This window comes from Neodiprion fabricii, chromosome 6 (genome assembly GCF_021155785.1).
Source record: "Neodiprion fabricii isolate iyNeoFabr1 chromosome 6, iyNeoFabr1.1, whole genome shotgun sequence".
Lineage (NCBI taxonomy): Eukaryota > Metazoa > Arthropoda > Insecta > Hymenoptera > Diprionidae > Neodiprion > Neodiprion fabricii.
In genome coordinates, this window is record NC_060244.1 from 14,301,141 (window position 1) to 14,317,591 (window position 16,451).

Genomic DNA, 16,451 nt, shown 5'->3' on the forward strand with positions numbered 1-16,451 from the left:
GATATGCTTTTGAATTTCACAAGTCTTACGAGTTTCAAATTCATCCACAGGTTCAGGGATTAATATACATTCGAGATCGGCGTATACGGCAAACGGAACGGTGTCTTTGTTTTGAAAATTGGAAAATACTAAATCTTTACACTTGGGAAATTCCATGCGTACTTTATTTAGCGTAATACAATCTTGTCGGTGATTGTCGTAGACATGTTTCGCGCCAAAGTGGCACAAACATCTGTCACATAAAAACGTTTTGTGTTCATGAATGGACAATTGTTTGCTCACCAATCGGGAAAGATCTTTAATCCAAGCAAAGTGGAATCTCGGTGCGAACTCACCAGTCATATCGTCTTCCGGATTACTCTCAACCATTAGAAGATAAATCGTGTCAATGTTTACGCTATGCAAATTTTTACTCAAATAAATTGGCACGATGACGCTTTTATTTGATTTTGCATGATGCGAAAAAGTTTGACATTCTATACCATATACATTGATGCGCAAATTATTCAATCTCTCAAGCTTTTTCACATCATGTAGAGTAGCAGGGAAATTGATACCTGTACAGTCCAACTCGGAAATATATCGACGATAGTTGCGAGTCCTATCGGTGAGGGTGTTGACCGGGTGGAGGGCTGCTGTGACGGACCAGAGAAGGCATCTTTCGTCCTCGTTCCTCACGTTAATCACAGCCTTTTTATGTCGAATGTCTTGGGGCAGGTCGACGAATGTTGAAGCCCCCGCGGCGAGAGGCTGGTAGCGATTGATATTTACAGCGATGTTAAGGATCTGAATTATACTCCAGCCGGAATCGCGTTGCTCGAAATCTTCCACATTTGACTGCAGATCACCCCGTGCACGTATAAACCAACCATTTATATCGCTTGATGGGAGGAGAATCGCCACGTTGGAGGTGTTGAAACTCTTAACATCAGTGGAGATCTCTTCGTGCTTGGCATTTTCGAATTTGCACGATAATATGAGGTTAACCTTCACATTCCCCTCCTCGCGCAGTATCAGCTCCAACTTCTCGGTGACGACGCGCTGCACATCGTCCAGAAAGGCGTCCAAATTTTTATGACGGAGATTTGTGACAACACCCGTTCTGATTCGGCTGGCAAAAGCGCTATCCACGTCGTCCCATTGTACACCCGCAGGAGTACCGATATTTCCAGCCGTCACCAGTGTGCGCTGCTGCAACTGCTTGATCTTCGTCACCCAAGATTGCAGGAGTGTGATCGTATGTTGGATCCGTATTTTCGCACTAACGGTTGTTCCTCGTTGCATGGAAATATCGCGCAGAACTTGGATATTCGCAATTCCAATATCAGCCCAATTATTGATGACGACGTCATTCTCTTCTCCGGGTGGTTGCTCTCTCAGCAAATTGTACGTCCTCTCCATCTGCTCCGCAAGTCCTATATACGCTTCGACTGCCATGACTTTGACGTTGATATAAGCTGAACTTTGTATAACTTTTTTGACTTGCACGTATCGTGTAAGACTGACGAGTCCGCATAGGATGCGTTGAGCTTATATGTATATAGACCGATAGATCGCAAGAATTTGGGAACTGTGCGCACTGCGTTCTGCGCATATCGGAGGGTAAAATGACGTCAGAGATGCGGTGCGCACTGCGTTCTGCGCATCTCGGAGGGAAAAATGACGTCAGAGACGACTGGCCCCCCCCCCCCCCCCTTTATCCGACCCGCCATCCCTAAATTTTTGGGTTTTATTGCCCTCCCGACTCTGCAGAGATGATAAAATTCATGTAAAAAATGACGCTCAAGACGGCTGGGGTCCGCAGTCCCCGCCCCCACCATCCCTAAATTTTTGCGGTTCATCTGCCAGTTTGAAGTCACCCAGTTCCGCAGCTGCATCTTGCCTAAAAGCGTGTTGGAACAGGTTTTCACCCCCTCCCCCCTCTTCACGAACCCGCCGCCGCCCAATGTAGTTTTTGAGTTTTATGAGTCGTTAAGCAGCGTGGGCCATGTGGTGGGAAAAATCGGTCAACGAAAAGCGAGTGGCGAACAGTGTTTGGTGTAAGAAAAATCTTATCTTGCCCGCTCTTCACCGGATGGTATGTGTACACACAGTTTTGGGTTTTACGACTTTTTATAGCGAACAAGTCCGAGCCTGCACATCCCCCGCCATTCTCTATGATATGTATGTTCGGTTTCAATGAGCTACTATAACAAAGAAGCTGAGCCTTTGCTATCGAGGCGTGAATTTATAAACCAAGCTCCCCGTATCGTCATTAATTGCTCCAAGCAGAACGAAACATTGAAAACTGAACCTGTGGACATTCGATTGGAATTTGACTGTAGCATTACGTTCCCGCCACACACTTCTGCCTACTGCATGATCTCGCATGATCGCATTGTTGAATATAATCCGATCAGTGGTACTGTTAAAAAATTGGTATAAGCCAATTTTGAAATAATGATATGTTTAATTAATATGGATATTGAAAATAATATGTATAATTTTACTCGTTAAAATTTAGAATAAGATAATTAAGAATACAATAAGAAAACTAAATGTAATTGATGTTAAATAAAAAAATTGTTAAAAGCATTTAAAACGCCATTTTAAACCTTCCTTCAGGGGTCATTTCATGGAATTTTTTAATAGATCTAGCGGGTTCTTACCCTATCTGATTTATGTGCGGCTTTCCGGCGCCAAGCAAGTCTCGACAGGAATTATTGTGCGTGTGTGTGTGTGTGTGTGTATGTGTGCGTGTGTGTGTGTGTGTCAAATCCTATGAAAATAGCCGCCGAAAATGACTGGGGGCGCGAGAGAGGGTGCGTCGTGAGTCGAGGGGGGGGGGGGAGGCTAGGGTGGAGCTAGGGGGGAGCTAGGGGGGAGCTAGGGGGGAGATAGGGGGGGTTTTGGTCCAGAACCGGCGTATATACACTACTGAAGTATTGGCCAGTTTCCGTTGAGTCGCCTACCGGGAGATGAGCGGATGACCGGTCCCTTCGACGTCCCAGAGCAAAGAGACCGAGCTCGCGAAAGCGAACTCGGTAGTGTGATTCGAGGGGAGGAAATGAGAGATCGAGGATCGGTGGATTCTTCGATTATAGGATTCGATTTTGACTGCGAACAAATTCAAAATTTTGGATTTATCACCTTACAGCTAATTCTTTCTTTGTAACTTCTTTATTTCGCGCTTCGGCGCAAGCTAATAAGGTACTTGGACGACAACGATCCCGACCAACGAGGGACCAATACCTACCGTCTCCAGCTCTCGACGACTTCGCCTACCGACGGTCCAATCAGACTATACTGGCTACCTTGGTGCACCTTTATATACACCTGGGGTAGCATCCACCCGAACCTTCCGTATCGCCTCGACTGCCGGTGAACAGGGAGATAAAAATCCTCCCGGCGGCCGAGGGCACCGTTCCTCGAAGAGGAACCAGCCGCCCGCTCTATCGGATGCCGTAAGGATGGCGTGAAGGGCAGACCGTAGCCTGCCATCTTCCGACTCACCGGCCTGGTGCCGGACCGACCCCAAACCACTACGTCCAGGTTGATAAAGCCATCGTTCCGAGGATCGACGCAGCCTTCGTGTCGGCAAGGACTAATTGTGTGGGTCGTGGTCCACGGTTTAGCTAGCCGTGTGACTGCACGACCTCGAGTACAGGCAGCTAGCTACTGCCTGTACAAATGCCGGTGGAGGTAAACAATGAGGCGTCATTCTCCACTCGGTAACTTTGGCGGAGAGGCACCCTGTGTATGCCTCTGTCAAAGAAGTCCCCGATGATAGGCAACCAGGACTGAAGCAGCTACAAAATCGTACGAGTTGGTGTCAATGACGAAATCACGAGCAGCACATTACGCATCATCTAGCGGTAATTTTGAAAAACGCATGACCACGCCGTAACCAATATTCGCCACAGGGGGATGGCCTATTTGCGGTGGGGGTCAACCCACCAATCAAAGGAAAGAAGAATCATCTCACAACAACCGCGAGATCGGCGAGCCGAACTCCGACCTCCTTCTATTCTACGCTTGACTTGCTGGGTGACAGCATTGTATTTCTTCATCCTCCCGATCCAAGCTATCGATACCTTTCCTCCTACCGCTATCGTTTTTCTACCGTTGATCGTCCCGCTACCGTTCTATCGTTTGTTCTACCGTAAAATTTATCCTATAAACTCGTTTCATTCTTTTTCCCTTCCCTCTCAGTTTTGCTAATATTACGTATAATTGAAAATAGAGTCAGTTTGTGTGCCTGAAGTCACCAACCAAGGTAAGGCTTCTGCCTTTGTATTGTATCGTTACGAAGTTGCTCATAATTTCTATTCTTTTTATGGTATTCATCGACTTTGTGTGGATCATGGTCCACAGCTTAAAGTTGCAGTAAGCCGCCGTGTGGCTGCATGATTTCGGTCATTAATATTGTATTTATTGTTTCTTGGTTGCATCGTGTGATGCCAGTTTTGTGTGAATCATGGTCCACGGCTTAGAGTTGCAGTAAGCCGCCGTGTGACTGCATGATTTCAGTAATTTATTATTTTATTATCTGAGCGACCTCGTAACTGCCGAATAATTATTTTCTTTGTATTTATGATTTTTCTGATTATTTGTGAATTACTATTAGCCTGCTTCTGTATTTTCTATCGTATTTTGAGCCCTATTGGCTTTACGTTTCATTTCATACCTTTTTGTAATAGTAGTGTGCCTTATATTTTATTTCTGTCATTGCTTATTATATTTTTATTTATTTTTGTACTTATTGTATCGTATATCGATTTCCTTGGAGTACAATCGAGCGTAGAATCAGCCCCCAGATATTACCGCACCTTTTCTTGTTGCTATTGGCAATTTTATATTATTTTTGCCTGTTATTCATTTCTCTGTATCTTGTCAAATTAAGTTCTGCGAATTATTCTTTTGTACTGCGGTGTATTTAGTGTATTTCTTTATTTTGTAAACTCTCTGAAATTCTCACTCTCTCATAATTTTGTATTCCGTATTCTCTCAAAAGTTACATTTAGGAATTCATTGTTTAATTCCTCAGGTCCGTAATAATTATAATTTATTGATTCTATCGTTTGTGAATGATTCTACCGAAAGCTATCTAGTCGATCGTTTGACAACTTTGTAAATTGTTAATGAATGTCAATCTCTCGTATTGGTTATAATCTATGGTAAATTAATCGTATTATCTACCGAACTATCGTTACGTTGTTTTCTATCGATTGCAGTAAAGTTCTCTCGTTTCTAATTGACAGAATAATAATTTTCGTAGCGTCATTTGCATCTTGGGTAAGATCACGTCGCCCAGTAACGTGAAGTTTTAAGGGATCGTCTCAGTGTGACCCTCCGAAAAATCACTGATTTTCGCGATTTTTTTTTTTAATGTTCAAATAAACTAATCGGTCCGGTTGTTTTTTATAAATAAATAAGTTTATGAAGAATACTAAATGATTTTTTTAAAGTATATGTATTGAGTGCATCATTGTTGTATAAATTGTTGTAATTTCACGTGAAAAAAAAGCTGCTGCACGGTTTCCACGATGACGGCCGCAATTTCGATCTGAAAAAAAAATTTCAAAAAGATTATTGATCTGTAGGAAAGTCGCTATCGCGCTATGGAGGGTTTTTTTTTCAAATTTGACAAAATGGTGACGGTTTGAACAAAAAGTGTCGAATGTGGCCCTTTTTTTCGACAGATTTTCGTAAAAAAAAATAGGAAGTTTTCAAAAAAAAAAAAAGCTTCCATAGCGCGATAAAGAATGACGTTTAAAATGTTCTCCCGAAATTGGAACTAGATATCTTTAAAACTCTTCCTTTGAGAGTGGAAACCGTTCTGAAAAACACCATTCTCAGAAAAACGCGTTTAAAGATTGAAGTTGGAAAAGTTTATATAAATCGTTTACTTACGATCAATCAGCGATGCCAGGTCTTGATTTTTTTCTTGGGGGTTTCTCTCGTACGTCTTTCCGTGGTGGATGTCAAAAACGAACTTAAATGCTTGGACAGTTTATTCTGCAAGGTTATAGAACCTAAGCACCTTAGTACACGCGCAGGTAGAAAAACCGTTCCCTTTCTACAAGAAACGCTGTAGCGACCGGAATAATTTGAATTTTGATTTAAAAATTAGAGAGAATGTTCAGAACAGTGTATACTATAAGATAATGCAAAAAAAAAAACAATTTTTTGAAAATTTCACACTGAGACGATCCCTCAAGTAAGTTCTTGCATTATATCGCATCTCCCGACCTACGTTCATTTTTCTCTGTTAACTGCCGTCTCTCGTTTCAAAGCTACCGTTTACTGCTATTCTACCGAAATTGTATTGCGCGTCTCTTCCTCGAGATCAACTGGTAGTGCCCCTACTCCACACCGATGTCGCCACATATTTCATAGTTATATATCGAAAAAATCGGCCCTGCACCTTTGTTTCCTAGACCTAGACATTCTTCTTTTTTGTGCCGACAAGCCACAATCAAAAAATAATAAATAAAATAATAAAGTACACAAAAAACATTAAAAATGTTCCGGAACCGGAGCAGAAGTACAGATTCGGGAAAAGAAAACGACGGAGGACTTCTGGAAAAACGAATAAAACGATTGGAACGAAAATTGGCGAAGAGAAAGTCGAAAAAGAAACGGCGTCGCAGGCACGCCTCGTCGTCATCGTCCGACTCGCGCTCGCCGCGAGATTATAACCTCGGAAAGAGAAGACGCGGCTATGAATCCCCGACGAGAAATTGGGAAACTGACAGTTTTTCACGAAATAATATGGAAAATGGTAAGTTGTCTCCCCGCTGTCCTCGAAATCCCCATGAATGGGAGAGGAAAAGGGAAATATTTTGCAGGCTAGGTCGTCTTACCCGTCGAGCGTGATAATTTCGCTGTAGCGATTTAGGCACTCTGCAAGGGCTGTAGCCCTTAGAGAGAAGTTGTAACTCATGCCCAACAAATTGGAAAATCCAAAACAATGCCACTCGTAAGGTTTCAACCAATCGAGGAAGCTGTAGCGATGGCAAAAATGTATAAATATATATATGTATATATATATTTACACGAACATTATTGAAACGAAGCCGCAACTGTGATGTATCACATAGAAAATATTCCTCATTCATGCATACAGGTCGGGCCTCAGGTTCACAAGCCGACGATACAGCGACCGGGGAAGTACCCGTCGTCGAACCACAGGGAGACGCGAGACGCGCTGAAGACGTCGATCCCACAACTACGAGAACTGAGACACCACCGAACCCAGGAGTCGATGAGTCAGGGGGCCTGGCAGAAAACGTCCTCAAAGCTATGGGGAAACGGATTGCCCCAGACAGGGTCCTGGGACCGGAACTTCCAAAACCTATCGCAGTGCGATGGGAGGAAATATTCAAACAAGGTCTGCCACCAGAGCTAAAGACGTCAATCATCGAAAAATACCCTCCGCCAAGCAACTGCATGTTCATTGATCCGCCAAAAGTGAATCCCGAGCTAAAAGCGGCATCAACGGAGGTGGTCGTAAAACGAGATAACCGCATCATCTCAAAACAAGAGAGGATTGCAGCATGCCTTTCCGCTCAAGGAAAAGCTTTGGCAACAATCATAAAAAGGGATAACGATGCCGACCTTGCATTAATAGAATCGATCAGCGACACGGCGAGACTTCTCGCAGATCTTCAACGCGAAGAAACCGCAGTAAGGAAAAGTCTTATCTTAGCGCCGTTAAAAATATCGGTGAAGGACGCACTGCAAAATTCAACAACAGACGAATGGCTATGCGGAAAGGATCTCGAAGATCGGTTGCGGTCAGCCAAAAACTTGGAACGGTCACTTAATGAGCTAAAACCTGCAACAAAAAATCAAACACCAAAGAACTCAAAAAACTTCAAGACCCCGCCGCGTTACCAAGCGCAAAAAACACAATCGGGAACGACCGGGGGGCAGAAATACACAGGATTTCAAGCGCAGAAGAAATACCCATCCCAGCAAACACAGCCGAGCCAATCACACCACAAACCGTATCAGCGAAGAGACAACAACTCTCAGAACCGACGTCGGTAAACCTTGTAGGTATCACGGCAGGTAGATTACAATTTTTCTTAAAAAATTGGCAAACAATAACGTCGGATCAAAAGATCCTTTCATGGGTCGACGGATACAAAATACCGTTTTCAGTAACAGTCGAACAAAACAGGGTACCTATCGAACCCGCGCGGTCCCCCTCAGAAAAACAAGAAACCTTAAAACTAATAGACGATCTGCTCAAAAAAGGAGCCATCGCTAAATGTAATCCGGCAAAAAATCAATTCATCTCAAACATTTTTCTACGACCGAAACCCGACGGTTCAAAGCGGTTGATTATAAATTTGAAGGAACTGAACACTTTCGTCATAACGGAACATTTCAAAATGAAAGACCGGAAAACAGCTCTCAGACTCATAAGCCCTCAGTGCTTTATGGCCACTTTGGACCTTAAAGACGCGTATTACCTGATTGCACTCGCGAAAACACACAGAAAATACCTACGGTTCCAGTTAGATCAACAATATTTTGAATTTACATGTTTGCCGTTCGGCCTTAGCGTCGCTCCGTTGGTTTTTACGAAAATAATGAAACCAGTAATTTCGCATCTGAGGAAAAGAGGATATTTATCCGTGATATATCTCGATGACTTTTTACTTTTTGGAGACACGTACACCACATGCCAAGATAACGTCAGAGAGACTTGCAAACTCCTGAAAAAACTAGGATTCATTATAAACGAAAATAAAAGTCAAATCACACCGTCCCACAGTGGTCCGAAAGCCCGAATTCTTGGCCAAAACTAATAACTCAAATATTTCTCAGTGAAAATTGCTAGTATTACCATACCTATAGTTTTTTGGCTTGCTGGTTTCGAAAATGAATGCAAAAATGCGAAATTCAAAATGGCGGCCCCAAAATGGCGGATGTTTTTCGCGAAAAATGATACCAATCTGCTGAAATTCATACTAGTAATGTTTTTGGAGTCGCTGATTCCGAAAAAAAAAACAAAAATGCAAAATTCAAAATGGCGGCCCCACAATGGCGGATGTTTTTCGCGAAAAATGATACCAATTCGCTGAAATTCATACTAGTAATGTTTTTGGGGTCGCTGATTCCGAAAAAAAGGACAAAAATGCAAAATTCAAAATGGCGGCCCCAAAATGGCGGATGTTTTTCGCGAAAAATGATATCAATTCGCTGAAATTCATACTAGTAATGTTTTTGGGGTCGCTGATTCCGAAAACAAATACAAAAATGCGAAATTAAAAATGGTGGACGGAAAATGGCGGGAATATTCCGTGAAAAATGATACAACTTTGTTGAAAGTGATATTTTGTAAATGAATTTCTTTAATTCCTACAGATTTTTTTCTTATAAAACAAAATAACATAATTTTTGAAGATACATACTAATCGCTATCTGAATACTCATCATCGACGTCGTTTTGATGAATGACGTTGTCTGCGTCGCCTTCTTCAAAACTAAACTTTTCATAACTTAGAAGCGCGATCGCTTCATGAAACAAACTTTCTCCCATTTTGGGATGTGCCTTTCGCAAACTCAAAATAAGCGGGTCTGAAGAAGCTAGAAGTCGGAGAAATATATCTTCAATATTTTTTTCTCTCGAGCATTTTCGTGAGTAACGTTCGCGGTAATTCCGTAATTAATAATCGCGATTTTCGCGGCGCAAGATTCGCGGCCCGCCAATCTGCCAATCTGGCGTCGCTGAGTTTGCAGAACAATTTCCGCGATTATCGCGACGCAAGTTCCGCGGCCCGCCAATCTGCCAATCTGGCGTCGCTGAGTTTGCAGAACAATTTCCGCGATTTTCGCGACGCAAGTTCCGCGGCCCGCCAATCTGCCAATCTGGCGTCGCTGAGTTTGCAGAACAATTTCCGCGATTTTCGCGACGCAAGTTCCGCGGCCCGCCAATCTGCCAATCTGGCGTCGCTGAGTTTGCAGAACAATTCCGCGATTTTCGCGACGCAAGATTCGCGGCCCGCCAATCTGCCAATCTGGCGTCGCTGAGTTTGCAGAACAATTTCCGCGATTTTCGCGACGCAAGTTCCGCGGCCCGCCAATCTGCCAATCTGGCGTCGCACAGTGGTCCGAAAGCCCGAATTCTTGGCCAAAACTAATAACTCAAATATTTCTCAGTGAAAATTGCTAGTTTTACCATACCTGTAGTTTTTTGGCTTGCTGGTTTCGAAAATGAATGCAAAAATGCGAAATTCAGAATGGCGGCCCCAAAATGGCGGATGTTTTTCGCGAAAAATGATATCAATTTGCTGAAATTCATACTAGTAATGTTTTTGGGGTCGCTGATTCCGAAAAAAAAACAAAAATGCAAAATTCAAAATGGCGGCCCCAAAATGGCGAATGTTTTTCGCGAAAAATGATACCAATTCGCTGAAATTCATACTAGTAATGTTTTTGGGGTCGCTGATTCCGAAAACGAATACAAAAATGCAAAATTCAAAATGGCGGCCCCAAAATGGCGAATGTTTTTCGCGAAAAATGATACCAATTCGCTGAAATTCATACTAGTAATGTTTTTGGGGTCGCTGATTCCGAAAACGAATACAAGAATGCGAAATTAAAAATGGTGGACCAAAAATGGCGGGAATATTCCGTGAAAAATGATACAACTTTGTTGAAAGTGATATTTTGTAAATTAATTTCTTTAATTCTTACAGATTTTTTTCCTATAAAACAAAATAACATAATTTTCAAAGATACATACTAATCGCTATCTGAATACTCATCATCGACGTCGTTTTGATGAATGACGTTGTCTGCGTCGCCTTCTTCAAAACTAAACTTTTCATAACTTAGAAGCGCGATCGCTTCATGAAACAAACTTTTTCCCATTTTGGGATGTGCCTTTCGCAAACTCGAAATAAGCGGGTCTGAAGAAGCTAGAAGTCGGAGAAATATATCTTCAATATTTTTTTCTCTCGAGCATTTTCGTGAGTAACGTTCGCGGTAATTCCGTAATTAATAATCGCGATTTTCGCGACGCAAGATTCGCGGCCCGCCAATCTGCCAATCTGGCGTCGCTGAGTTTGCAGAACAATTCCGCGATTTTCGCGACGCAAGTTCCGCGGCCCGCCAATCTGCCAATCTGGCGTCGCGGAGTTTGCAGAACAATTCCGCGATTTTCGCGACGCAAGTTCCGCGGCCCGCCAATCTGCCAATCTGGCGTCGCTGAGTTTGCAGAACAATTCCGCGATTTTCGCGACGCAAGATTCGCGGACCGCCAATCTGCCAATCTGGCGTCGCTGAGTTAGCAGAACAATTTCCGCGATTTTCGCGACGCAAGTTCCGCGGCCCGCCAATCTGCCAATCTGGCGTCGCGGAGTTTGCAGAACAATTTCCGCGATTTTCGCGACGCAAGTTCCGCGGCCCGACAATCTGCCAATCTGGCGTCGTTGAGTTTGCAGAACAATTTCCGCGATTTTTGCGACGCAAGTTCCGCGGCCCGCCAATCTGCCAATCTGGCGTCGCTGAGTTTGCAGAACAATTTCCGCGATTTTCGCGACGCAAGTTCCGCGGCCCGCCAATCTGCCAATCTGGCGTCGCTGAGTTTGCAGAACAATTCCGCGATTTTCGCGACGCAAGATTCGCGGCCCGCCAATCTGCCAATCTGGCGTCGCTGAGTTTGCAGAACAATTTCCGCGATTTTCGCGACGCAAGTTCCGCGGCCCGCCAATCTGCCAATCTGGCATCGCACAGTGGTCCGAAAGCCCGAATTCTTGGCCAAAACTAATAACTCAAATATTTCTCAGTGAAAATTGCTAGTTTTACCATACCTGTAGTTTTTTGGCTTGCTGGTTTCGAAAATGAATGCAAAAATGCGAAATTCAGAATGGCGGCCCCAAAATGGCGGATGTTTTTCGCGAAAAATGATATCAATTTGCTGAAATTCATACTAGTAATGTTTTTGGGGTCGCTGATTCCGAAAAAAAAACAAAAATGCAAAATTCAAAATGGCGGCCCCAAAAGGGCGAATGTTTTTCGCGAAAAATGATACCAATTCGCTGAAATTCATACTAGTAATGTTTTTGGGGTCGCTGATTCCGAAAACGAATACGAAAATGCAAAATTCAAAATGGCGGCCCCAAAATGGCGAATGTTTTTCGCGAAAAATGATACCAATTCGCTGAAATTCATACTAGTAATGTTTTTGGGGTCGCTGATTCCGAAAACGAATACAAGAATGCGAAATTAAAAATGGTGGACCAAAAATGGCGGGAATATTCCGTGAAAAATGATACAACTTTGTTGAAAGTGATATTTTGTAAATTAATTTCTTTAATTCTTACAGATTTTTTTCCTATAAAACAAAATAACATAATTTTCAAAGATACATACTAATCGCAATCTGAATACTCATCATCGACGTCGTTTTGATGAATGACGTTGTCTGCGTCGCCTTCTTCAAAACTAAACTTTTCATAACTTAGAAGCGCGATCGCTTCATGAAACAAACTTTTTCCCATTTTGGGATGTGCCTTTCGCAAACTCGAAATAAGCGGGTCTGAAGAAGCTAGAAGTCGGAGAAATATATCTTCAATATTTTTTTCTCTCGAGCATTTTCGTGAGTAACGTTCGCGGTAATTCTGTAATTAATAATCGCGATTTTCGCGACGCAAGATTCGCGGCCCGCCAATCTGCCAATCTGGCGTCGCTGAGTTTGCAGAACAATTCCGCGATTTTCGCGACGCAAGTTCCGCGGCCCGCCAATCTGCCAATCTGGCGTCGCGGAGTTTGCAGAACAATTCCGCGATTTTCGCGACGCAAGTTCCGCGGCCCGCCAATCTGCCAATCTGGCGTCGCTGAGTTTGCAGAACAATTCCGCGATTTTCGCGACGCAAGATTCGCGGACCGCCAATCTGCCAATCTGGCGTCGCTGAGTTAGCAGAACAATTTCCGCGATTTTCGCGACGCAAGTTCCGCGGCCCGCCAATCTGCCAATCTGGCGTCGCGGAGTTTGCAGAACAATTTCCGCGATTTTCGCGACGCAAGTTCCGCGGCCCGCCAATCTGCCAATCTGGCGTCGCTGAGTTTGCAGAACAATTCCGCGATTTTCGCGACGCAAGTTCCGCGGCCCGTCAATCTGCCAATCTGGCGTCGCGGAGTTTGCAGAACAATTTCCGCGATTTTCGCGACGCAAGTTCCGCGGCCCGCCAATCTGCCAATCTGGCGTCGCTGAGTTTGCAGAACAATTCCGCGATTTTCGCGACGCAAGTTCCGCGGCCCGCCAATCTGCCAATCTGGCGTCGCTGAGTTTGCAGAACAATTCCGCGATTTTCGCGACGCAAGTTCCGCGGCCCGCCAATCTGCCAATCTGGCGTCGCTGAGTTTGCAGATCAATTCCGCGATTTTCGCGACGCAAGATTCGCGGCCCGACAATCTGCCAATCTGGCGTCGTTGAGTTTGCAGAACAATTTCCGCGATTTTTGCGACGCAAGTTCCGCGGCCCGCCAATCTGCCAATCTGGCGTCGCTGAGTTTGCAGAACAATTCCGCGATTTTCGCGACGCAAGTTCCGCGGCCCGCCAATCTGCCAATCTGGCGTCGCTGAGTTTGCAGAACAATTCCGCGATTTTCGCGACGCAAGATTCGCGGCCCGCCAATCTGCCAATCAGGCGTCGCACAGTGGTCCGAAAGCCCGAATTCTTGGCCAAAACTAATAACTCAAATATTTCTCAGTGAAAATTGCTAGTATTACCATACCTATAGTTTTTTGGCTTGCTGGTTTCGAAAATGAATGCAAAAATGCGAAATTCAAAATGGCGGATGTTTTTCGTCTTTATTTCGCGACTCCTGAGCTTCTTCAGAGAGCTGTTCAATTGGCAAAATGGCTAATTCGACAATCCGTGGGCCATGCATTAGTACCTTATGTACAGTTGTGGACATACAATACCATGGGTATAATTCAACGAATCGATCAGCAGTCTCGTTGCAAATATTTTACTAACTTTTAATAATTTATAAATCAGAATTATTCACTTTCGTGATAATATTCAGTAGTGCGAGTCCAATGAAATTCAAATTGGACACTATGTACATTACATCAGATACATTTGTAACAGTCCTCAGGTATATGTAAACAAAAGAAAAAGTCTGCATCGCCGCGCTACACTAATCCCACGAGGCGGGACACGAGGCTCCGACCGAGTCGACAAAACACTGCTTCAAAGAATGCTTATTTTTGACCAATGGAGCAAAAACGAGCAGGCGATGCCAACGGTTTCACATTCTCTATACTTTTTCACACTAGGAATCGTTGAGATCTCCGCAGGATCTTCGGGGATCATAACTAATTCTCTACAAATAGTAATGCAATTCAATGAAATAGGTTATTTTGCAGCACTCGTATTGCATCATTAATATCATCGCCATAAATTCCGAAACTTGGTTCTTTCACAAAATTTATGTATATCACTTACCTTGAGGAATAATATCCATTTTGGTTGACTCGATTTTGATGCAAATTGAAAAAACTATAGCCTTTTTTATCCCGCGCTCGAAAACGTGCACACACCACAGTCCCGCGCGAGTCTTGACAAAGGTCACTTTCGAGGGTTTACCACAGGCCATAGAATGAATATAAACATCTGTCCTTTTGGATTTCAAAGCTCTGATGCTATCTATTGACAAATATGTGAAGCTTTACCTCGGATGATAACTTGCGGCTTTGGGGGTTTTGGCCAGGAATTCGGGCTTTCGGACCACTGTGCGTCCCAACGTTGCAAATTTTTAGGGTTTTATTTTGATTCCGTACGATGGACTGTAGAATTAACAAAAGAGAAAAAAGAAAGTATCAAAGAAAAAAGCGCACAGTTGAAAATTCGAGATTCCGTAAAAATTCGGGAATTCGCACAATTCCTCGGTACTTTAGTGTCAGCGTTCTTTGCGGTCAACTACGGCTGGGGCCATACTAAAGCTTTTGAGCGAGCAAAATACTTAGCCCTCAGATCCAACGGGGGAAAATATGAGGGATACATGAAGGTACCGGAAACTCTTTCGCCGGATCTCACCTGGTGGGAATCAAAGATTGAATCCTCAATAAACCCAATTCGAGATTCGAATTTTACTCTTGAGATCTTTTCGGACGCCTCGCTATCGGGATGGGGAGTATTTTGCAAAGGTGAAAGATCTCACGGACACTGGAATGAGAACGAGCGTCTGTCCCATATAAATTACCTCGAGTTATTGGCAGCCTTTTTTGGCCTCAAATGCTTCGCGAAAAACTTAGAAAACCGTCAGATACTCCTTAGAATAGACAATACAACCGCGATCTCGTACATCAATCGGGAAGGAGGAATTCAATACCCCCACTTAAATAAAGTAAGAAGAGATATCTGGGATTGGTGCGAAAATAAAAACATATGGGTATTTGCGTCTTATATAAGTTCAAAAATGAACGTAGAAGCGGATGTAGAATCCTGCAGATTGGAACCGGAAACCGAATTCGAACTAAAAAACACAACTTTTCGAACGATTGTTGAAAAATTCGGGATGCCTGAGATAGACTTATTTGCAAGTCGAGAAAACGCGAAATGCAAAAAATACATTTCTTGGCGAAGAGACCCTGGGTCTGTAGCGGTAGACGCTTTTACGGTCCCATGGAACCAATATTTCTGCGCTTTTCCACCCTTTTCACTAATTTTACGCACACTACAAAAAATCGAACGCGAAGAAGCGCAAGGGATCGTAGTAGTACCAGAGTGGCCAGCTCAACCCTGGTACCCCAAATTTCAGGCAATGCTCGTTGCAGAGCCCATTGTCTTCAAACCTAACATTAACTTAATAATTTGTTCTAACAGGGAACCTCACGCAATTTGGCAGAACATTTCCCTGGTTGCCGGCAAGCTATCGAGCAGGCATTCGCAAGGAGAAAATTACCAGAAACAGCAATCCAGATCATGACATCATCCGTAAGCGAATCGTCACTTAAACAATATGACGGCGCGTTAAAACGCTGGTGGATCCATTGTTCCGAGAATAACATTTCTCCATACGAAGCAACGGTGTCAGATATTTTAAAATTCCTCGCAAAAACATACGACACGGGAGCCTCCCATGGGTCGCTCAACACCCTCAGATCCGCAATTTCGCTTATTATCGGGCCGGAAGTGGGACAAGATCACCATATCAAAAGGTTTTTCAAAGCAGTACATAGCTTGAGACCAACAAGACCAAAATACGATTCAATCTGGGAACCAAAGATTGTTCTTAATTATTTCAAGTCTCTGCCAAAAAATGAAAATCTCTCGCTGAAAGATTTAACCATGAAACTGATTACCCTGCTAGCCTTAATCACGGGATATAGGATGCAAACATACTCAAAAATAAACGTCGAGAATATTCAAAGAGTGGGAAATGCGTTCGAGATTAGAATCCCGGATCGAATCAAAACTACGGGCGCTAATCGAAAACAGCCGC

The 16,451-nt window shown here is 43.6% G+C and overlaps 1 protein-coding gene and 1 long non-coding RNA gene across 2 annotated transcripts; one reads left to right on the forward strand and one right to left on the reverse strand.

Annotated features, from left to right (window-relative positions):
- Positions 1–5,370: 5,370 nt before the first annotated feature.
- LOC124184192 lies at positions 5,371–6,076 on the reverse strand. The gene is made up of 2 exons (XR_006871137.1): positions 5,893–6,076; positions 5,371–5,545 (listed from the first exon to the last, which is right to left on the reverse strand). It is a non-coding gene; the product is annotated as an uncharacterized LOC124184192 (long non-coding RNA).
- Positions 6,077–6,281: 205 nt separating this feature from the next.
- Positions 6,282–8,034, forward strand: LOC124185016. Its single transcript, XM_046575302.1, has 2 exons — positions 6,282–6,338; positions 7,249–8,034. The coding sequence occupies exon 2, from the start codon at positions 7,285–7,287 to the stop codon at positions 8,032–8,034; it is 750 nt and encodes a 249-aa protein (XP_046431258.1). The 5' UTR covers positions 6,282–6,338; positions 7,249–7,284.
- Positions 8,035–16,451: the final 8,417 nt, after the last annotated feature.

What these genes read in the sequence shown, in the direction of transcription:
- LOC124185016 (XM_046575302.1), top strand. Translation starts at nt 7,285, where the DNA reads ATGGGGAAACGGATTGCCCCAGACAGGGTCCTGGGACCGGAACTTCCA.